Below are 23,739 nucleotides of genomic sequence, written 5' to 3'. Positions count from 1 at the left end.
TTTTGCCAGCTGTGAGTCTGGCAACCAGATGTTACCCAAAAGCATCTATCTGAAACCCAGTAAAGCTCGAAATACAATCAGACTCAAAAGCTGTAAAATACGTCCCGAGGAAAAGTTCTAATGTAAAAAAAAAAAAAAAAATCCACAAGAATAAACGTTTCGGTAAAGCAACACGTCCCCCCAGGAGCGAAGTGCTGCCGATTCAATCCTTACAACTTAATGAAGGCGATACAGGAAACGCGCCTAAATGGTTTGTTAATAATAATAATCATAATCATAATAAATCAACTTCGCTACAAATCTAATCTTTGAAACCCCAACAACGGGAATCGTTCAGGGTGGCAAAATGACGATCTGGCTTTAGTTCCCCTATTCGTCGTAGCCTACTAAACATTCAGTCTACTTTGGTAACATCGTGTCATTGACTGCTCTTACTCACTTCCAATAAGACAATCTACAGCTGATCAAACAAGCAAACGCTCTTCGTTCCCTCGTTAAAAAAACAATCAAGTTTAAAACTCATTTCCTACCTGCCGTTGTTCTTTACTCTTCAGCACACTTGTTTAGTCCTCTCCCACAACACACTGCTTGATTTTTTCCCCCCCTTCTCCGCCGAAACTCATTGGTTAAACTGACGTGGAGGGAGTAGGCTCGGCTGGTAGAGAAGGGGAGTGGAGAGAGTCCAGCTGCTGATGTAAGGACTGGGTTATCGCTGGGACTCGATTATTTGCGAGTTCAATTCAAACATCGAGCCTTATAAACACGACACGACGAGACGATGGAAATGCTATACAGATGATTTTTTTTTATTATTATAAGTATTCTGGCAGCCTGACAGCCTGACCTAAATGCTGCAAATATGTGCATAGTTTTTGTGTGATTTGCTGACATTCAGGCTAAAAGAGGGATGAACTTGTGATTCACCGACAATGCAATGAAATAAAAGTTAAAAAGTCTCCTTGCTCTACAGAAGGGGCTTTAATCTATATAGATTGATCTGATCAATCAGATTTTTCTCCAGCTTCAGCCGACTTTAATTAATGCGGCACACTGTTAACATCTTTCATTAACGTTATGATCATGTACACATATTGCAGCACAGTTAAGCATACAGTAGGTAGCCTAAGCATTTGACACTACAGATACAGATGTCCCATCTTTCACATCAGCTGCTCAGGTTAAACACTGTCCTCTGCTCAAATTAAGAAGGATGTTCTTCTCATTTACTCAACCTTTGTTTAACAATGAGCTCCCAATCTCAAATGAGATGCATGGGCCTCATAGCACACCTGAAAAGGTAAAATCAGATGCTTACATGACAATCCTCTCAGTAGGATCCATAGTTTGTCAATTTGTACTCAGGAAAGAAGGCAATGCATGCCTGAATCAACTGGTTCTGGCTGGCTTTGTTTCACTTCACCTCAATATATAAAAATGCCAAGGGCACATGTGAGACATTTCACAGCAAAACAACAGGAACATGGAAGGACAGATCTTCCAGCCAGCAGCCCATCACAACCACATCTCCATGTAGGAGCTTCAGACAGCTGAGGACCTGTGACTCTGTGCTCTCTTACCTTTATTAAACATGCACACACATACACCCACAGTATACTGTATGCACATACACATACTTTAGTCTTATGTCTCTCACATTAAAATGATTATGGACTGATTCATCAGTTAGATTTCGAATCATTTGACAGCAATATATGTTACGTAACGTATTGTTTCTACACAACATTTATGCGTGAACCTTTTCACAGTCCACCCACAAATGTATTATTTTCATGAATGTATTTCCAGACATTGCATAACACTTATAGATTTTTAGATTGGACTGACAAAACAGCAGCTTTTTGCAGAGTTTCTGCAAAGCGAAGGCCATGAAAGACAAAGCAGCTAAAAAGAACAAAACACCTTTCCTTGGGAAATTTGAGTTCATCAAGTTTAAAACAGAAAGCTTTGGTTTGACTGTTTAAAAGCAACTGCCAAACTTTTGTGGAAGGCTTTGAAATTTCATGATTCTCAAGTGTCCTTCGCAAAGAAAGGACATTTTTCATTAGAGCTTGGCAGTGTTACGACTTTGTCTTTGATTTCAAGAGGACACTGCTGATTATTTGAGTTTACCCACTCAGAACCTTTCAGCTGGTAAAATGATGTGTGCAGCAGACAGACAGGTCAATCAAATTATTCCAACAGCAGGAAAAACAAAACATTTGGCTCCCTGCTTTTTAATTATCTGCTCTGTTAAGCTGATAACCATGCATCTTACAAACCCAAACAATACCACACAAATTCCTCTTGCAGACTGATATTATTAATACAATTCTTTAAACAAGTAACAAATCCATGCCTGGATCTGCATGCATTGTGTTTGACATGCTTTCTGAAACAGCCATCACCTAAAGTCACTTCTCTCCTGCAGTTTTTCACCTCCACTGCCTCTTCTTCCATGGGTATTCAGAGTCTGTAGGAAACGTCTGCTTTGGGGCACGCACCTGAGCCCTGTTACGCCACAGCTCCAAACAACGGCCATCTGCTGCTGCTGCTGTGTCGGTTCAGCACCTCACAGGACGTTCCCTGCGTTTACACATGGATTACCTATTCAGATTCCCCCTTGCTGCTTCTCCCCAGTCACATTCAGTGCTCGCCTTGGTGCTGCTGACCACATTGCGTGTACAATGACCCAAATAGGAAGATCTCTTTTGGCCTGATGCACTCACATTTTCAGTCAAACTAGCTCCAGTGCATTTGTGTAATATTATCCACGGTTTCCCACCAGCAGCTCCCTCGAGTAGGGGTATTCAGTACATGGGGAGGTATTTGGAAATGATAAAACACATTATTGATTTACAAAGTCATTCTTATTGGTGGTAGTTGTAGCATCCCTGTTAATGGTAAGCTAATTAAATAGATACATTATTTCCATAAGTTTCCTCTGTCGTCATTCTATTTGCCTTACTGACCTACAAATACTGTGGTCAAAAAGAAATCTGTTCCCTTTTACAGAGTAAACATGATAAAGATGATGCAGGATACAAGCACACATGCAACTTATTGATGTCAGTTGTAGTAATAGTGGTCGTACAAGTTGTCACGTAGTGTGCAAAATGTGCATGTTTGGCTCTCCATGTTAATTACAGATCAGGTGAGCAACTAGTTGTTCACACTGCACAGAAATTAGGAAATCAAGTATCAACTGAATATTCAGTGTAATAATTACTTAATAGTACGAGCTGTAATCAGAGCAAGTGTTTGGCAGAGAGAATTCTCTTTTAAAAAAGCATATGATGCAGTGAGTTAACTGACTCATTAGTCTACAAAAAAACATTAGGAAATAGTGACAAAGACCTATCACAACTTCCCAGAGCCCAAGTTGATATCTTCAAAATGGTAGTTTTGTCCAACAAACCCACCAAAATATCCCATTTATAATAATATATCAAAAAGAGAAAGGCAGCAATGCATCATATTTGAGAAGCAATTACAGGGAATGTTTGGTGTTTCTCCTTTATTAAAGACTTAATGATCAATTATCAAAATTCTTCATTCACTTTGTCAGTAGACTGATTAATGTTCAGCTCCTCTCCTCATCCTGTTTCTGCTTCTCAAAAGTAAGAAATCGAGACATTCACATCACATCTTGCATCACACTGACTGGTGTACTATTTGGTATAGCGTTTAGTGGTAGTATATCATGGGACAAATACACTTAACATCACCAGTGGGTGTCCAAATCTTGACTAAATGATTCTGTTGCCTGGGGGCCATTTAATTTGGTTTGAACTCTGGTAACACATTTAGGAAAGGTGGTGAGAGTTAACTGTTGGTAACTGTTACATTTGAGTTTGAGTAAATAGATTATTTCACAGCACCCAATCCTAAAGATAAATAAGACAATCCACTCGAGTTCCCATTTCAGTTACATCAATCATCCCTGGTCCAAAATGACTTGACTGTCCACTCTCCTCATTTACTGAATTATTTATTTGCATACAGACAGCTGGCTCAGAGAGGCACTGAAGGAGACAAAGGTCATTTAGTCTCACCTCATCCTGACTTCTTCCGTATTGTATACACTCAACAAGGTAGTTTTTCTGCATCTGTCTTGTTTTCTTTTTTTACTTATTTCACCTTATGAGAGCAACCCAACATGTGCAAAATTGTTTAGATATATCCCCAGTGTCTGTTATCGTGGTAATGTTTCATATTAGCAGTTCATTTTGGTTCATGTCTGCCAGCACATAACAGTCTGTATGTCTAAATTACAATTCAACTTTGCCCCCACCCCCACCTCTCCTGACCTTCCCCTGCCCTCCACTTACTCTACCACGTGTGAATTAACATGCTGTGGATAATGTACGTCTTTTAAAAATTCTAACAGCCTGTCATGTGTTAAGAGGCTATGCCAGGTTTAGACTCGTCAACTGGTTAAGGCTTTGTTTCCACTGAACTGTCTGGACAAGTTTGAATTTCCATGTATCAGTTTCTGTCAGATGCTTTCTTCCACTAACTGCTGAGTAACTGACAAAATTAATCTGGTAATATGCTGTTAAATTTTAGCCTATATCAATTAAACTGTCATGTCAAATTAATAACCGGCTATTAAAATATCCAGCTATTTAAAATAGGATTTTAATTCCTGTTTCAGTCAACAAACCAAACTCTTGAAGGTTTTTTTGTCTCCATTAATGAGCTCCATTTTGTGCGTCTAGTGCCACCTACTGCTGTAATTATAAGCCTAATATAGACACTGAACCCTAATTTCAGGTTCTACTTCAGTGTGTACATTTCAGGATTATGTCAATTCAGAATCAGAAAAATCTGTAAGTGGGGAAAAACATTTCCTTCTCTTTTACACTATCAACCGCTTAAATTTCCCTCCTCCTCCAGGGATCAGAGATATTTTACGTTACTGAATCTTTTGCGAAAAATGTTGTCATGCAGTATATAGACCTTTTTCAGGACAACGGTAACAATAATGGACCAATCATTAACGTTATTAATAACACTAAGTCAAAAAGTGTGCCGTGGAAACGGATCAAATTTTATAGCAATCAGTTTTTTTCCATTAACACTTGCTGTTTTTATTGTAAATCATTTTATTTTTATCTTGGCTTTTATCATCTGGTCCCTGGTCCCAAAGCAACAGTTCGACCGTGGTCGCTAGGGGCTGCAATCTGAACTCATTCTCCCAACAGATTTGATACCATCTATAAATTTGATCTTGCCTGTAAAAGTGACCCCGTTGTGGAATTGACAGTTTCAAGTATTTATATAGCATTTAAAAGACACCATGTGTTCTCTTGAGCTTGTTGTGTGGCTGTCTTCCATTAAGTCCCCTAATATCTGTCTAGACCATGAAACCTCTAAACAAGATCATAATCATGACATTCTCACATTCATCTTTTTAAACACTTTATTTTGCAAAGTTCCATAGTGATTATTTTCACTTCTTCTTTTCCACGTCCTGCTCGGCAGCCTCTTTGGCTCTCTTGGCACGGATGCCAAAAAGACGAGCGTTGGCACGCGCCATACGCAGGCTGGCAAAAGCCTTGAAGTTCTTCTCATCCTCAGAGATAACCCGGGCCTTCTCCTTCTTGTGTACCTGAAGGAGAAAAACAAAAGACAATAGGAACCACATACGACACTTTGCTGCACATTTCTTAATCTATCTCTTTCAAAACGATAAAATCCAGCCAACATATATGCAAATAGGGTCCAATTTTAAGGTATCAATATTTCAGGACAACCACTTTGCTTTTCAAAAAACAGTCATCAGCCAAAAGGTTCAAATATTTCATCAAGGAAATACAGAGATTCCGGAGATTTGTCATCATCTGACTGCTGCGACACAAAACATCAAAACTGTGCTTATATTTCAGATATGTTGGCCCTTGTAAGAATGGCAAATGACAAAATCCAGCCAGCCAAAAAACAGTTCAGTGTTAACTGCCGTTTCAATTTGACAATAAACCTGAAATTTTACAACTAAAAAGAATATTTATTTTGAGTGATCTCATTGTAATCAATCCCAATATATTTTTGATTGGTTGTTTTGGGTCCGAGTGGAATCTTGAAGGAACTTAAACTTACAGTTTTGATCTTCATGACTGGGCCAGCAAGCTGAGTGGCCATCTTCAATTCCTCCTCCTGAAAAGATTAAACGGTTAATTTTTTAAGGCAACAAAAAACATTTCCATTTTGCTCTGAAAGGCTTGCTACAAAAAGTCAGAAACATCTAGCTAACACCAACATCTGGGTGTTGGGAAATCACTCATGCTAATAAAGGTTGGTTATTCATTTTCACCTGAGTGATCCACTTGCAGACTGATTGGATAACAAGTGTAATACTGAATCTATACAGGAACCTCATTCACAGGTGAACTCACAAGGGACGCAGAGTGAGGAGCGTCTGGCTGTTAGCCACCATTGTTTTTTTGAGTGACCATACAGTGGATTGTTTCTGTAACATCACACTGATGTTTCATCAGCTGGATAATTTCACAAAAACTTTAATTCACTATATAGGTGAGTTTATTTTCAAATTTGATTGAATTATCAGGGTTTTTCCTGGCTCAGAATGGGGGGTGACCTTGCGGGACAGTAAGCATGATCGGTACACATACAGTCAAGGCAATAAGTTACCTTATGACCAAAATCTATGTATCTTGTTATTTCTGACCATTTCATAAATATAATAAATATCCACAACCTGGAGTAAAGGTATAAATTAGTGTATTAATAAATATTATAACATTAAATAGTTAGTATAATATATTTACAGGTTACACTTGATTTGGATTATCTGCCTACAGATAATTTATTAGTTGAGATTCAGCTGATATTATATTATTTTCTGATATTAGCTTTCACCACTGTGGTTAAGGTTTGATTAGTGCTAATGTTTGTGTATTCATTTTAATTTCAGATAATAGTACAAGCTGAGATATTAATTCCAGCTGGCCAAAACAGCAGTTTCATTTTTGTGGGTTGTTTTCAGTCATTAAAATTATTGTGCAAGAAAAATGCTGTACATGGTGGACAGTCTCATTTGTTTATGCAAAATAAAAAAAAAATAAAAAAAAAACGTGCATACAGAACAAGTTCAACATTTCTAAAGTTTGCTGTGGTGCCGCAACCTTTTTTTAATGTCCCGCCTCCTCCTGTTTGTGATTGGTCGGTTCACGAAAAGTGACAAGCTACTAATGTACACGGCTCCATGAAAGGATCCTGATCTCCCTGCGGAGATTAGCAGGCAGGCAAGAACGGGAACAGGTGAGGGTCACGTAGTACTCTGAAAACTTGATTTAGAGGGGGGGGGGGAGGAATGCCAAAGAGTAAAATGTAAAAGTGACAATGCCGGTGAATGACAATGACTGCTTTTATATTGCGAGAAATAACAGGAAGTCATCTCTCCCATTAGCGCGAGGTTCGTGGCGGAGGGTTCAGGCGAGAGAATATCTGAAATGCGCCCCCCCCCCCCCATTCTGATCATTTTGGCCCTGGTGATTTTCCTTTGGCACTCGCTAAATCCTCTTTGGAGGGCGCCAAAAATTGCAATAAAATGGCATTCAGAATGCAAATTCTGATCTTTTACAGAAGGTGTGCAGCTTTCAGAAAGAAGAATTTAGCTCAAACACTGAGGAACTGTAATCACTGCACATAGAAAAGTACAAATATAAACATTTAGGGTCTAAATGTTTTGCACTCATTCATTTCAAAACCCATGTGGGATAAATTCTTATTTTTGACAGGGTTCTTTAAGTTTGTATACAATCCTCATTATTACAAGAAACATGTGTAAATGCTGTATTATTTCCTTAAGATGGAAATGAGAAAAAGAGGGCTCTCAAATTGTACTTATTAAATTTTGAGCGCTGACTCACTCCTACTGACCACATGTCTTTGTTGAATGTTTTAACTGCGTTTTCTCCAGTAAAATGAGCCAAATAACCACAAGTTAATCAACAACCACTACTACAGTCCATCACATGCAGCAAACTGGATGTTAAGTTTCTGTTAAGTCTTCATGCGACATGAAAAGAGAACTTACAGTGCTATCTCCCTTTTTGGGGGCAGAAGCCTTCCTGGGGAAGAGGATCAGTTTGGAGCGGTACTCCTTCAGGCGCTGCACGTTTGACTGAAGAGATTCTGTGGATCTGTTGCGACGACGATGGTCAACAGAGATGCCAATGGTACGGGCTGTCTTTTTGTGGATGCCTGCCGCCTGCAGGGAGGAGAACAGCACATTAGGAGTTGAAGATAAAATTTGTGAGACACTGATGTCCAATTTGTGACATTCAAATTGTTTTTCCATTTTGAGTAGCAAAAAGCAGTCATCAGAAAAGGGGTTCAAAGTATTCATCAAGTAAATACAGAGATTCCGGAGATTTGTCATCATCTGACTGCTGCAACACACGCAATATTTCTTCTTATATTTCTGAACATGTGTGCCAGTGGCTACTGAGGACACACTGGCCCAGGTACTTCATGTGCTATTCTGTATGTACATGGGACAGAGCTCCACTTAACTCTGTCAGCTCGAACTTTGAGTGCGCTTATATAGACAAATTATGAGCCCTGACTGGCTGAAGTCTTAGTCAGGATATTAATCATCTTTATTTAGATAAAGTCATGACAAATGAATGCACTCAATTACACTCCATTAATAAAGACTCAACACTTCAACCTAGTACATCAGCCTCTTAGTGGCAAAGCATATCCTGTGTACCCGTTTTAAAATGCTGACAATTTACAGGGAACTGATGTAAAGTTTGCAGACAATTTAGCTGTTATGGAGGATAAAACAACTCTAGTATGCGACTTGGGGTGACCATTACACACAGAAGTTTGTTTTCCTTGAAAAATGGAACAACAATTGGTGGTTAAAATTAAGGTTTTTTCTTAATCAGGCCAATATCTGGCATTTTGAGATAATCAGCATTGGGTGATACCTGCCCTCAAGAGGCCGATGAACAAAAAGTGTCTGCAGACACATTTGCAGGCAGCCTCGGCTGAGTTTTGGGAAGTTGGTATAAAACACGTTTCTCCCATCCTAAATGACAGCTAATCTAATCAAACTATTACATGCTAGCGTTAAATATATATGTTGTATAATGTAGAACATTATGCAGCTGAATGACGTCACTTCTCACAAATTGTACACCTCTCCCTTAAAAACTAGTCACGATCTGAAATCTACAGCATAACCAAATATATATTTTTTTTTTAATAGAAAATCCATATAAACACACATTACAGGCTAAGATAATGCTGACAATTTACAGAGATTTGGTGTATATTGGATTGTACTCTGCTTGGAATAATATAACACATGACACTATAAACTATACAAACCTTTAAATAAAAATAAAAGGACCAACTCCTGTTTGAACCCACTTCTTGTGAAGGATAAACAAGTCCACATGTTCTGAGGTGAAGCACATCAACAGTCATTTAGCCTTCCTCCCACAGCAGGCAAGTACATGGGAGGAAAGAACAAGAACTCTTTGTGCAGCGCTTTGTGTTCTTCTACAGCTATTGAGTTTTTTGGTTTGGTGGGTTGCATGATTCAAAAGGTTGAGCCTGTTCTATTGCACAATAGTTGTCAATAGCATTTACGACGTTGAAGTCACCTTGACAAACACTGGGTTTTAGGGTCACACAGACATACAAATAAGTTTCTAGCCAACCAGACACTTAAATGCCATCAGCCAGCTAGTTTGCTGCATTTTTCACTTTAAAGCAGTTAATTCAGCACTTCAGCAGTTTTTAAACATTGCCCAGTAGTTAATTCTCCATATAAAACAAATTGAACTAGATAGTATTACCTTGAGTTCCTCCAGGGTGAAGCCACGTCCGGCACGAACCTTGGTGTGGTACCTTATGGTGGGACACCTGACCTGTGGCCTCAGTGGTCCAGCGACAGGACGGGGAGCAATAAGTCGAGCCTTGGCCTGACGAGCCTTTCGCCTAAAGAAAGAGGTATTTTAATCAACACTACAAACTGACAAATACATAAGTCATTGTGTTTCTCTCTGTGGTTTATTATTGCGTGACTGATGTTTGAACAGATTAAATGAATGGAAGGAAGCCACAGACAGCAGTGAGGACTGAAAATACCAATCGTCCGTCTCCAAAGTAGTGCGATCTGGGGTTTTTTGTAGTCATGCTTTTGAGTAACACAAAATTTAAACAATTAGCAAATAGTTATGTTACGTTTTGCCTCTCACTCACACATTATTCTCTTTACAGACTTTTTAGTCTAGTTGAGGAATTGACTTCGTGTTTCACAAACATTATGACACTACGTTCTTAGTGATGGTCCTGTGATAGAAAGAAAGGCTGTAGTAGTGCAACCATACAGCACGTTGATCTTGGGCTTGATTAATCAAAATCATGTCTGTGTTTACAGACATCCCACCCTCATTACAACAAGATGCACATCAAAGCAGGCCCACAAATATAAAACTTCCCTGACTTGACTGTTTTTTCCGGTGTAACACCAAAATCTGTCACCTATCAGATTCTGTGACTACCCCCAAACGACGATGTTTTCCAAACCATAACCAAGTACTTTTGGTGCCTAAAGCCAACCAAACTACAACCACTTCACATCCTCAACAAAGCCTCTGGCGCTTAACTTCCCATTTGGGTCACAGAATCTGATAGGTCACATTTTGGTGTCACACCGGCCTTTACTAACTAAAGTCAAGAAAGTTTGAGAGTCCATGGTATCAGCTAAAAATAAATTATTAGGAACCCTGGTACTGACAACCACTACTCATATCCCACATCTTTTACCAATAAATTAATTATATTAGCTTGCTTATCTTGACAATTTCTCACAATGGCTCAAAACCATATTGCCAACCAAGTTCGTCTCTGCTACTCAGTCATGTTGCGACTGGAAGGCGTGTTAGCTTGAGTTAGCATCTCTCACCTGCGGATCTTCCTGGCTGGCTGGTTGAACCAGGTGCGCACTCTCTTCTGCCAGTCTTTGTGGAAGTGAGGGTTCAGGATCATTCCATTCCGGCTGGGGGCCATGGCTGCCTACTTCCCTGCAACACAGCGTGGCACACAGACATAAGCTGACGATCATGCCGGCACACTAGTATCAGTCCTCACGGAGCTACGTCTGCGATGCTAAGCTAGCAGGTTAACCAGGCTTATTGGCTGTGTGACGGGCAATTCACGTTAACGACTGCAACACGCCATAATTACTAGTTTTTGCTATGTCAGCATTCGTTACGTATACTCGTTTTATTGAATTATTTAAGTATGGAGCTACAACATTCGTCCTGTAGCGGCATGCCAACAGCCACACACAAACAGCACTTGACTAGGGATCACCACTAGAACAGATGTTGTTCAGCAATTTGCAAATTGAAAACTATGACAATAATAACCTTATTTAAAAGGTGACAAGACACACTATTTCGGGCTGTACGTGAAATGCACAAATGTCGACAAAATAACAAGGATTAAGATAGATTCTTTCTAAATCTGTAGCGGGAAAAAAATGATACCTACGAGGGAGGAAAATGGCCGAAAGGAAAAAGGAAGTTGTAATGCGGTGAATTGTGGGATATGTATCAACCAGCCAATGGTTGAACAGACGTTATCAAAGAGTATATAGAGGAGAATTATCACCACAGACAAAGATAATATTTAAAGATAGTGATAAAGTATATATCACAAAAATACATATAATGACGGTATTGGAAGTTTGACAAATACGTTGTATATGTTTTTTTATATCATATCTGGTTTCATAGTATGTGAGTTTACAACCATGACTTAGAGTTAAACTAAGCAACCCCACTCGGCTACAATTCCCGAAAGCGTTTCTTTTCAGCAGAGCTAAACTGCTGAACGTTATGTTCTTGTACATGTGCTACACAATTCTTTACAAAAAAGATAAATGTGCGCTAAAACCATAGACTGTATTTAAAACAGAAAAAGAACTATTTCATGAAAGCAAAACCGGAAGTAAGTACGTGGTCATCACACTTTATTCATCTTTGTTATAATCCCGACCCCCCTAATAACTCTAACTAAAAAAATATGATGAATATCACAGCAGTTAATGATGCTACTTTACATTAGGAAATAACTAGTGTTTTGTTTTGAAATAAAAATGGGGTTACCAAAAAGTGTGGAGATTTATCAATCCAATGATTTAGGAACATCTATTTTTGCCACAAAAGTTTGAACTAGGATAGTAGCATAATAATCACTGCTGAAAGCCTTTAAAGCCTCATAATGCCTAAGCATTGAATTTTTATTAAGTGTATTGTGATTGTTTTAAATAGATGTAATTTACATTTACAAAGCTTTAGTATGTGCTCATGTTGCTACACTTGCTGATGTTTATGTAATTATGTTCTCATGATCTAATTTAGTGTTCACAGGTTTGATACTACACTTTATGTAAATTACAATTGGAGGTGAAGTTTTTGCACTGGCCACTAGATGTAGGCCTAGCACTTTTCATCAGTATTCTGTCGTTGGCATGGCTACATTTTGTCAAATTGCTTTACAGAAAGAAAACACACTGACAGTAAACAGGCTTCAACTGGTACCAAAAATTATTTTTTTGTAGTTGGAAATGACAGGGTATAGCTGTCATTTCCAAATGACCAAAGACAACAATTTAAAAGGGTTATTTCTATGTGTTAAATACTAGTCTTGAAATACTGTCAAAAACTATGTATGTGTGTGATGTGCAGTAGGTCAGGGGGCCCCTATGCCCGGGTCTGTTAGTGATTGTTATTAGCAAGAGTAAAAGGTTACGGTCAACAGTATGGATGACCTGCTCAGTTGGTTTTACTCCTCATCTGAGTCCTTTCATATTAAGAAAGAATATTGAGGTAACAAGTCTGATTCAATATTTATTTATATAAATGTTATTGTGGTTGTTTTTTGGCAGGCAAGAGCGGGGGCTATTTAGAAGTCTGTGCCCAGGGGCCCATTGTTTCACAATCCATCAATGAAGCATCAGCATTAAAAAAAAAACCTCATGAAAATTAGCCTTCTCATATGAACACAAGGATTGGGAATCAACCTTGTTCTATAAATTGATATGATAAAGACATATTCACTCATATTCTGTGGATAGATTTATAATCATTGCTACAAAACTCACTTCTAATATATGTAAAAACATGGACTGGTACCCTGTTTATGACAGCATAAATCAGAACAGCACAGCAGTGACCTGGGAAAGGTTGTTTCACTTTGTTTCATGTACAACCTTCAGCATACCCTGGAGCTTGACACTGTGATTTCAGTAGGACTCTTTAGAGAACCAAATTTACTTTAAATATAAAATTGAATTGTTTTAAGGTATAGTGCTTGCTATTATTATCATTCCTCTTTGATAAAGCTTATAGTTAGGGCTTGCTCTGGTGAGCCCTGAACCATCCCTTAGTTATGCTGCTACGCGCCTAGACTGCAAGGAGATTCCTGTGATTCACTGAGCTCCTCACTCCTCCTCTCCTTCTCTATCTGTATGCATTCTTATTCCATTAATGCATGTTGCTAAGTCGACTTCTTCCCCCTCCCGTAATGATGTGCTTTCTCGTCCCTCTCCTCTCTTCCTCTATTGCTTTCTGCAGGTGTTTCTGCCTCCGGAGCTATAGTCTGGGTCTGTGGTTGTAAACCAACCGCTGCTACAATTATTATTTTTAGTGATATCTGTATTATTACCATGACTTTACATCTCTATGTGGAACTTGCATTGTGCTGTGTTCTCTTTCCTCCTGCTCTCTCTCTCTCTCTCTCTAAACCAACCAGTCGAGGCAGTTGGCCCCCACCCTGAGTCTGGGTTCTGCTCCAGGTTTATTATTTACTTATTTCTTACTAATTCTGTGTGAATGTATTTAACATTTTCTCTGCGTGCACTATTGGTGTGCTCGAACCTGCCTCAACTTGTCTCTCTGCATGCAGTCAGTCTATCAACTGTGAACACAGTAAAGGGACATAAAGACTTCTAAAAATATAATTATAGGTCTTGATCAAATTAAACCGCTTTCATACTTTGCATGTTGCATCAATCATAAACTGTGCAAAAGAAAAAAGAATGTCAACAGCTTCTGCTTCAAGAGAAAGGTATTGCATTGTAGGACAAAACTAATACAAAATTACACTTTTGTTATACAAATTATTTTATAGCAATGTTGATAGAATCAACTAGGTGAAAGACATTTTTATTCTCAGTGACTTTTAGCAACTGTGACAACAAGAATACCAATTACTGCTCTTTATCAGCCTGAGAGAGCAGTTCAGTCACTTATTTGAAAACCCCTGCTTCATTAATCATTTACCAACTAGCTTCTGCAATCTCTGCCTATGTTCGCCTGAGGGCAAAGGTCTAGGTGTGTGGAAGTGTAATATGCACAATGAAGCAGCATGCTCTGTCAGCACATGTACAGCAACATGATGTGAACATGTCTACCGTCTACATACACTGTGCATGAGCCTTTTTCTTAACAGGATGTCAAGTTATATTGTCCCTGTTGCTGTGTGAATTGGTCCCATCTTGAGACTAACACCATCACAACACATTCCTGCATGTTTACTGTAGTTGAATGTGATTTAAATTAAATGTTGCTGTTACAAGTTCACAGACATAAGCAAAAGTTAAGTTTGATATGTATAAGTAAATAAATAAATCACAGGGGTGATTTTATTCAAACATAATGACCACATTTTATTTTTGACATGGCACTTACAACAATCACTTTGCAGTCTCTTCGCACATCTGTGCACATTTGACACTGGATAATAATACTGACAGATCTTGTGATGAAGAGCCCTTTAGGTTGGCTAGTAGCTAAAAAATCCTAACCTTGTAAGTGACACAAAATGTTAGTAATCCTTCCCACTAATCTTTGATTGCAGTTACATTATAAAACAGCACAGCAAGTTTACAAGTTTACTCTTCAAGTGACTTAATAAATTTATCATACGCAGCTTGATCCATGAGGCTATCGAGTTCTTCAGGCTTTTCAATCGTCATCTTGATTAGCCACCCTGAAAAGCAGGAGTTCATATCTTTAAAGTCAAAAATGTACATGTTCACATGAACAAACTTTTGGCGAGTTGTCATATGCCTTGGCCACAAATCTAATGGGAGAAATTCCTGGAAAAGGACTATGACAAATGTACTAGAAAAGAACAACAGTGAGTGTGAGACGCTTACCCTCTGCATAGCAGGCTTTATTCACAAGTCCAGGATTCTCTGCCAGTTCCGTGTTGATTTCAGTCACTTCTCCCGTCAGTGGTGAGTATAGCTCACTGGCAGCCTTTACGCTTTCCAAGGCACCAAACTCCTCTACAACACACACACACACACACACACACACACACACACACACACAAACAACATGACAGATACTTCTAATCACACGGCTAGACTCAATTCCTTACATAATGTGCAATGTATTCTAGGCTATTACCCATTTGTTCAAGTCTCTGGCCAACTTCAGGGAGTCCACAGTATACCACGTCACCTAATGCTTCCTAAAATAACAGAACAAACTATATGAATTATAAGATACTTAAAGTATTATATTAAAAGCAATAATAATAAAATCTGTATTTTAAGACAATAAAGTTGGCTATATTCTATATTCTTTATTGTCAATCCCATGAAAAATCAAAACCATCTTGCTCTCCTACTACTTGTCCATCTCTCAATACTTTATGACTTCCTCAGCCTGTCTGTGGCTCCCAACCCCGAGCCCATTAGTGTCTACTGAAGACGTCAATCTTTAAAAACTGGTTACAATAGCTGGGCACTGTAGTTTTAGTAAATATTACTCAAAAAGGAGTATATATCGCATTTGCCGGGGACTATTTTTAGCAGCAGATACACATTTGGTGCTTTAGTGAGTATTTAAAGCAGGAGCACGGTGTAAGTAGGATTGACTTAAATAAACTACAGTGCCTTTATTACAATTTTCATCGTTATAAAGGAACATATCTTCCAGTGTGACACTTACTGGCACAGACTACTAATCTGGCTACACAGACAATACTTATTAGTAGGATCAATATTTTAGGAATGCGTAACTATACATCGTTCCTTCTCAAATAAACAATAAATAAGTTTGTTGTTGGTTTTGGTGTTTTTATGCAATTTATTTACAATAAGAAATATATAGACTTTTACCAGACGTATTCTTTAAGGGGACACATTTTGCAAAACTGGCATAATGTACTCAGATTACTGCCACAGAGACATATACTGTATGTTACTCGATCATAAAGTACAGCTGATCGTAGTCAGCCTGATAAATACTTTTTCAAGCAAGAAATCATCAAGATAAACGTTCTCCTCATTTCTGTTCATTCATACACAAACTGGAAGAGCTGTACCTACAGAGTGTTTATGCCAACCAGTTATGTAATATTTGTTACAGGAAGTGGCATCCATTTATAGTATAAACTGGCTGGAGTTATAAGTTGTCTGCTGTCCTTTGGTTTGCTATACTCATGCAACTGAACTAGCGGTGGATGGCACAATTGATTTTGGAATTTGAAGGCCTTAAATGAGACTCAAATTTGGTAGCTAGCTCAAGATCCTCTACTCAGTGATGGGAAGTGGGAAAGCAAGCTAGTCTCCATGCCTTTTTACACAGCACACAGGCATTAGACATTAGAGAAAGCTCTGTCTTTGAACTGTTAGATTGTGTTCCCTGCATAAATGCAGCATGTGCAAAGTCTTAAAGCAAAGCAAGAGTTGCCTTTTGGTACAAATCACAGTAGTATTGCATTCTTTTTACTTTTACCATTTCCACAATTTGGCATGATTGCTTCAGCCAATAAATTAAGTCTTAAAATAAGGGATCATGGCGGCTTTAGTTGTACTTCCACCTGCTTTATGAAGTCTAAACCTGTCTAAAAAGCAGGTGTATTGAACATCCAAATTAAGGACTCAACAAATTTTAAGGCATTTTAGAGAACCACGGGAATAGGAGCCTAAAGTCTACAAAAGAAATACCATTAGTAGGTAGACTATCATTGTTTACTATAGTCATTGTTGTTTTCTATACATTTATTCCATCTGGCTACTTGTAGTACATTTACAGTTCCCCTTTCCAGGATGCTGTGGGCACACACGTTCAGAGGTTTGCTCAAAGTTCACAGTCCCTAACTAAAGTATAAATGCAAATCACTAAAGTTCACACTTTGCTCAGAAATACTCACATCCACAGTTTTTGAATGCAGTGGCTATTGGGGGGGTTATTGAATATAAACAGAGGTATTAAAAAAAGCAAAGAGGACATGTCTGAAAATTCAGGTGATCTATCTGAATCACTGAGAATACTGGGAGATGTGGGCAGTGGATTCAGCAGTCTTGAACCAAGCTAGACGTTAACCTATTGTCCCTGCAGATGTTATATTTGCAGTGTTGTTTTAGAAACAAGCAACGGCAAACGCCGGGTCCCTCCACTTCAATATCTCCATCTTGCATCACATTAAAGTACAATCCTACTGGAAGTGCTTTTGACCGGTCAGCAGCAGAGATAAAATCATTTGACCTTTTGATGTCAGTGGTTGTGTGGCAAACCTGGGTGGCACCTGCTGCCAGATTAGCTGCCACTGCTCAACATATGACAACGCCTGTAAGTATCGTTGTTCTAAAAGCTGCACTCAAGTCGAAGACAAAAGACATCTGCCTTAAAATTCAAAGCTTTGAACATCTATAGGTAAGCAAGTACAAAGTGCAGTTTGGCGGTAATCAATTGTCTCTAAACAATAGTCATAAAATAGTAAATTAGCTTGTTATTGAACAGTTGCTTCAACTGAGGACAAAGTGCAGTACTGAACTGCACACTGCAGACATATCACTATTTTTAGATCGCCATCAGAAAACCTCTGAAACAAGTGTGTTATAAATTAATGATTAGTAAGGAAACAGACCCAACAACCTACCTGAGCATAATTGCTGATGCCAACGGTGCCAATTCCCCCCTCCACCTTCACCCACTCATGCTTATCTGTGAGCTTTAGGGCTGCAGAGAGAACAAGGGAACAAGTTAGTTTGGAACAGATCAATTAATTAGTGTGTGTAGACCACATGAAACTATAAATCTGTATGAACTTAAACGTTGGTGCTTTGATTAATCTTGTGAAATACATACAAGGAAGCCCAGCAGTCTCAAAGCACATAATTTGGATGTCCAATGAACACCTTACTGTACTCTGGAGCAAAGCTGAAGAGAGGGCTGTCTCCTATGCAACAAACTCCATGTGCAGTCAATTAGAGGAAATTAAATGTGGTTTACAGGTAGCAATGAGACAACCTCAAAAAACATGAGCTTTCTGCAGGTGTGATAATGGATCAGTGACATGACAGAACAAGGTGCAAACGCATGCACATAAAAATACCTCGATCTGGTTGATCTACTGTAAAAACAAAACAAAAAAACCCAACAACAGTTAGAGCCTTTTGATTCCAAGCTCATGCTGTCATCTTTACAATACCCTGAGGGAAGAACCACAATGCCTCAACAATTTCCAGTGTAGGCATCAGACCATGCAGAAAAATACAGGTTTGAACCAGATTCTGAACTGTGCGGAGATGCTGATGCATGGCTGGGGAGAGCAGAGTCAGTCCTGACTGCAAAATATTTCTGCTGCAAAGGGCCTGAGGAATGTTTTTATAATTATTAAACTGGCCAGGAGCCTTGAAAAAGCTTTAATATGTCTGTGAAGAAGAAGAATGAATTTATTGTACACATGAAATACATCACTCCACAGCTATTTGTGGCACATCTCCAGAAACTTGGGTGACTTAATAAAAGATACTACGTGGTGCACGAGACAGTAAGGTCATGTGTTAACATCCCATTTGACGAAGTCTTCCAACGACGTCAAATGGGGTTAAAAGTAAAACCTTGTTATATACTTTGAGTGGTCGCTGCTTATTTCCTGCACTAAAGTTTTAAGTACATGACATCTCCAAGTTAAAAACAAACTTTTATGCTAGCTGCCCTCCCGTCTCATTCCTCTGCTCCGCTGTGGGAAAGGGAAACGAACTGCGTGAGTTTCTTCCCTTACTGCACACAGAATGCGCGCCCAGTCTGCATGTAAGTTACTACATAAGTTACCATTACAGCCCCTTTGGGAAGCCGTGATTATTATTTACCTGTGGACAGGGCCGAGGTCGTGCTCAGTGTCCGCGGAGAGTCGCTCCTCCACAGCAGCCGAGTCGCTGAAACCTGCGCTGCTGTCGAGAGCTGAGGCAGTGTGCGGGGAAAGTTTGCAGAGAGGCACCGCAGCGCTGCCCTCATCGCCATCTTCACTCCCAGTGTGTCGACTCCTCTTTAATCGAGTGCACAGACGCTTGACCGCGGGAGCGCGCACCATCCCACTGTTTGCGGGCTCCCGCCGGGGATGGTGAGTGGTGGGGAGAGATGAAGGGAGGAGGGTTCAGCTGGTTCACAACCAAGAGTGTGTCCGTCTAAAACTTGGCATTGAAATACTTTTTCAGGTTTTAATAATAACAAATTAATAGTGTGGGAAAAGGTATCCTCTAACCGGCATTAAACAACAAAATACATTCCCCATTTAGACTGTTTTATTTTGATACATTTATATTATTATTATTGATGAATTAACATGTAAGTAGCTGTATGTATGTAGCTGGTTAATTTTATATTCTGCTGGGTAGTTTAATCTACAAAACTGCATAATTTTATAAGATGAACTTATGTTTTGCATTTAAAATCTAGATGTGTAATAGGGGAGACCGGGTATGGTTGTAACATGGGGAGAGTTGTAACTACACCAATTCCACCAAATAGAGATAAGATAGGAGTTAGGTGATAATTTCAGTATTTACCTACTTCCTCCCAAATCAGGCATGGTGGTTATCAAGTCTGGAAACAGGCATATTCAGAATATATAGAGAACTGATTTTGAGGTAAGAAAGTAAATTTTTTGACCAAGGCTATTTTTTGTTTAGTATCTATACTATTGCAGATAGAATTGTTTGACTTATGTAGTTTCTCAGGCAACATGTGATGCATTTTTTCCTTTCTAATTTCAAACCACTATGGTAATACAGTTAGCTAAACATTAGCTGACAGGGGTGGGGTGGGTTATAACACTTCTTTAAAAAGTGTTACAACCATCCACAATACATGTAAGTAGGTACTTTCTTGATTTTAATATTTTCCAGATTGCCCTATGCAGTCTGGATCCACCAAACCCACACTCCAGGTTTACCAGCATTAATTTGTCAGCACTGTGACCAGTACTCCCCATTCACATGCTGGCGTCTGTATCATCACTCATCCTTTTCCATTCTCAGTCTCTGCCGGGGGAGAGTGTAGAAAAACGAATGGGCAGCTTGTGAGAAGTGCCTGTGCACAAGAAAAAGTCCCAGTACTCCAAAGACTAAAATATAGAAGTGCTGGTGTACGTACCAATGAATACCGGCCCATTTCAAGCGCTGACTGTGACTCTGAATAAGAATATACACACATTGACACACACACACACACACACAGAGCTCATTTTACACTGTAAAAAAAATCCTAATTTTACAGAAAATAACTTTAATTTTTTACAGTACTTTTCAGTTTTTTTTAATTATATACAAAACTCTGTAAAATTACAAACATTATATGTGAATTAACAACCTTGCTGTTATTTTAGGTATTTTGACAATAATAACAAATTACATTTTTTGTATAGAAAAATTATTTCTCATTTTTGTATAGAAAAATTACTGTATACAGCATTTTTCTGTTTTCTTAAATTACAGACAAATGTATGTAAAATCACAAGTTATCTGTAATTAAATATGTAGCTCATAATATTAAGGTATATGTCTATGCCAACAATTCAATGTTTTTCTTTTAATTTTTAATTTTAAGGTAAATCATATTAATTGTATAGAGCACTTTTACATTTAAAATCTGTAATATTGGATAAAGTTTGCAAACTTTCTACATCACATCAAACCTAATGCTGTTTGTTGTTTTTAAAGAGTAAAAAGCTGCACTTTGCTTAAGGGTTTAACTTTAACAACAGGCATGTTGTGTCTCTAGCCACACTCAATCAGTGATGTCACAGTGAGTAAAGGCACAAAGTAAAACAAGTACCAGCAAACTCAGGAAAACAATGTTTAGTCAAGGCAGTAAGTTGTAGAAGCAAGAATGATAAGCTTCAAGGCTTTTAGGGCACAAATAGCTTTAAAGTTTCACCCTCAAAAGAGAAGTGCAGCATATAGTGGACTTACTATCAAGTGTTCACAATAGGTAATGCTTCAGAACAGAGACCAACACAAATGGCAGTGAAGGAAGAAACACCCTTTATTTTATGCAAAAGGCCTTGGCAGAAAAGGCATATATTTTATTAAAATGACCTTGGGTGTTCACAGTCCTGGACATATCAAGGAACTTGTGACCTAAATGGTGGACATCAAGAAGCATCATGAAACAAAAACAGGCCTCATTCACACGGTGACCATTACAATAAACAAAATCACCCTACTGCCTTTTCACTTTCTTAACAATGGTCAAGAGGTGAAATGATAAGGATTTGTCAGATTCCCTACATTTATACAACTTGAAACCTGGAAAACAACAGTACAATATCATCTTGTGAACAGCATTTGAGCTTTGCATCCTGAGTGTGACTTCAGAGGAATATAGCCACCATGCAAATATGATGAATGGCAATGTCCATAACATTGTGTTTTTGTATTATGTCATACGTGGCCTGGTGCTGTCCAGAGAGACAAAACTCTTTCAAACATCAGATATCTGTAAGGAAACAAAAGAAAGAACAGTTTGATTACATTACAATTTTAAATTTGTTGCTTTGCTCTACACAAACTGGTGTTTTATATGTAGTAAGTATTTCTCATCATTTTATCAATGCCACTACAGGATTTAGTAGAGGTTATTCCTGAGACGTAGGTATTCCACTCACAGTAGTAGGTGAAGATAATTGCTAGCTTACATCAATCAATCAAACAATCAAGCTTCAACTCAATGCATGAGTCACTGCATATGGATGAACATGAAATTATTTTAATTGTCCATTAGATGTCAAAATAGTGCACAAAAAAAGAGTAATTGACTGCCAAAAGCATGTCACTTCTTTAAAATAGAAGAGGTATAAAGCCAACTTTCCAGGCCATTCAATGGCTGCATAGAGGAATTTTTGCAGACAGTATAATGTGTGTGTATTGAGTATGAGTATGTGACAGTGAAAGCGAGCATAGCAGAGGACAACATTAGCAGCAAGTTAATTAGGCATGTGATTGGCAAAGGGCAAAAAAGCAAGAAAATATACGGAGACCCACCACCCCGATCAATCTGGCGGCGCCTCTATTGTAACATGGATGGTAAAGCAGGATCCATGACAATAAGTTATTTGGTGGATGTGTTGCAGTGGGAATCAAAGACAAGTGTCTAATCCATCGCTGCTCCATCGCAACCTCTCTATAATTATTATTTTGTATTCATTTTTTACCAAACTTCAACAGCTAAATGAACATGAAATAATTGAGTCTATAACTAACCTAAATAATATAATTACTAACTTTCAAGTCAGTTACACAGCCGTTGCCATGGTTACCTCGCAGAGTGCTTGTTTGCTTGTCTGTTGATGAGGAGCACAGAGCGATTCCACGGATCGAAGCCGCCTGAAAAGGCTTTATTCACCCTGTCACAACCATTTACAAGAAATTTATTTATAATGCGCCAAAACCTTTAATCAGGGTACCCCCAGGATTCCCAAAGTTAAATTTAAGAATTTTTTAACTTTTTAATACCACCTAGGATGAAATTTAATACCAACTTCATTGGCGTTTAATGGAAAATCTGTATTAATTTTAAGCTTGAGAAAATTATTTACGAAGTTACATGAATTTAATAAAACATTTTATTATAATACATTCATATTTAACACACTATAGCTTGGGGTGCGTTTGTGCTTTGATAAGAACAAGACAAGAAGATATTTTAACACTATTTGATGAAATATTCAATGCTGAAATATATTTAAATGGAGGTCCCCTAGAAGATTTTGAGCACTTAACACTTCGTTTACTGCATTCTGGAGACATTATCTGTCAATCAATTTATGGTAGAATTGTCTTTATTTACAGTGGGTACGGAAAGTATTCAGACCCCTTTAAATTTTTCACTCTTTGTTTCATTGCAGCCATTTTCCAAAAATCAAAAAAGTTCATTTTATTTCTCAGTAATTTACACTCAGCACCCCATCTTGACAGAAAAAAACAGAAATGTAGAAATTTTTGCAAATTTATTAAAAAAGAAAAACTGAAATATCACATGGTCATAAGTATTCAGACCCTTTGCCGTGACACTCTTATTTAACTCAGGTGCTGTCTATTTCTTCTGATCATCCTTGAGATGGTTCTACACCTTCATTTGAGTCCAGCTGTGTTTGATTATACTGATTGGACTTGATTAGGAAAGCCACACACCTGTCTATATAAGACCTTACAGCTCACAGTGCATGTCAGAGCAAATGAGAATCATGAGGTCAAAGGAACTGCCTGAAGAGCTCAGAGACAGAATTGTGGCAAGGCACAGATCTGGCCAAGGTTACAAAAAAATTTCTGCTGCACTTAAGGTTCCTAAGAGCACAGTGGCCTCCATAATCCTCAAATGGAAGACGTTTGGGACGACCAGAACCCTTCCTAGAGCTGGCCGTCCGGCCAAACTGAGCTATCGGGGG

At 38.5% G+C, this 23,739-nt stretch overlaps 2 protein-coding genes and 2 non-coding genes across 4 annotated transcripts; all 4 read right to left on the bottom strand.

Moving 5' to 3' along the window:
- Positions 1-5,408: 5,408 nt before the first annotated feature.
- On the bottom strand, positions 5,409-11,559 carry rpl13 (ribosomal protein L13). Its single transcript, XM_046033399.1, has 6 exons — positions 11,535-11,559; positions 10,949-11,066; positions 9,837-9,978; positions 8,060-8,233; positions 6,100-6,156; positions 5,409-5,611 (listed from the first exon to the last, which is right to left on the bottom strand). The coding sequence occupies exons 2-6, from the start codon at positions 11,050-11,052 to the stop codon at positions 5,453-5,455; spliced, it is 636 nt and encodes a 211-aa protein (XP_045889355.1). The 5' UTR covers positions 11,053-11,066; positions 11,535-11,559; the 3' UTR covers positions 5,409-5,452.
- LOC123959563 lies at positions 5,763-5,842 on the bottom strand. Its single transcript, XR_006822340.1, has one exon. It is a non-coding gene; the product is annotated as a small nucleolar RNA MBII-202 (small nucleolar RNA).
- On the bottom strand, positions 8,327-8,406 carry LOC123959562. Its single transcript, XR_006822339.1, has one exon. It is a non-coding gene; the product is annotated as a small nucleolar RNA MBII-202 (small nucleolar RNA).
- A 3,131-nt stretch (positions 11,560-14,690) lies between the features above and the next one.
- Positions 14,691-19,430, bottom strand: gcshb (glycine cleavage system protein H (aminomethyl carrier), b). Its single transcript, XM_046031750.1, has 5 exons — positions 19,166-19,430; positions 17,950-18,029; positions 15,468-15,531; positions 15,212-15,343; positions 14,691-15,042 (listed from the first exon to the last, which is right to left on the bottom strand). The coding sequence occupies exons 1-5, from the start codon at positions 19,314-19,316 to the stop codon at positions 14,945-14,947; spliced, it is 525 nt and encodes a 174-aa protein (XP_045887706.1). The 5' UTR covers positions 19,317-19,430; the 3' UTR covers positions 14,691-14,944.
- Positions 19,431-23,739: the final 4,309 nt, after the last annotated feature.

The sequence above is a fragment of the Micropterus dolomieu genome, linkage group LG20 (assembly GCF_021292245.1).
Source record: "Micropterus dolomieu isolate WLL.071019.BEF.003 ecotype Adirondacks linkage group LG20, ASM2129224v1, whole genome shotgun sequence".
Lineage (NCBI taxonomy): Eukaryota > Metazoa > Chordata > Actinopteri > Centrarchiformes > Centrarchidae > Micropterus > Micropterus dolomieu.
This window is presented reverse-complemented; position numbering and strand designations above follow the sequence as displayed.

What these genes read in the sequence shown, in the direction of transcription:
- rpl13 (XM_046033399.1), bottom strand. Translation starts at nt 11,052, where the DNA reads ATGGCCCCCAGCCGGAATGGAATGATCCTGAACCCTCACTTCCACAAA. An exon ending in CCAGCCAGGAAGATCCGCAG is followed by an intron (nt 9,979 to 10,948) that starts GTGAGAGATGCT and finishes CTCTTTCTTTAG; the next exon opens with GCGAAAGGCTCGTCAGGCCA. An exon ending in CCAAAAAGGGAGATAGCACT is followed by an intron (nt 6,157 to 8,059) that starts GTAAGTTCTCTT and finishes TAATCTTTTCAG; the next exon opens with GAGGAGGAATTGAAGATGGC.
- gcshb (XM_046031750.1), bottom strand. Translation starts at nt 19,316, where the DNA reads ATGGCGATGAGGGCAGCGCTGCGGTGCCTCTCTGCAAACTTTCCCCGC. An exon ending in CCAGAGACTTGAACAAATGG is followed by an intron (nt 15,344 to 15,467) that starts GTAATAGCCTAG and finishes TGTGTGTTGTAG; the next exon opens with AGGAGTTTGGTGCCTTGGAA. An exon ending in TAAAGCCTGCTATGCAGAGG is followed by an intron (nt 15,043 to 15,211) that starts GTAAGCGTCTCA and finishes CCTGCTTTTCAG; the next exon opens with GGTGGCTAATCAAGATGACG.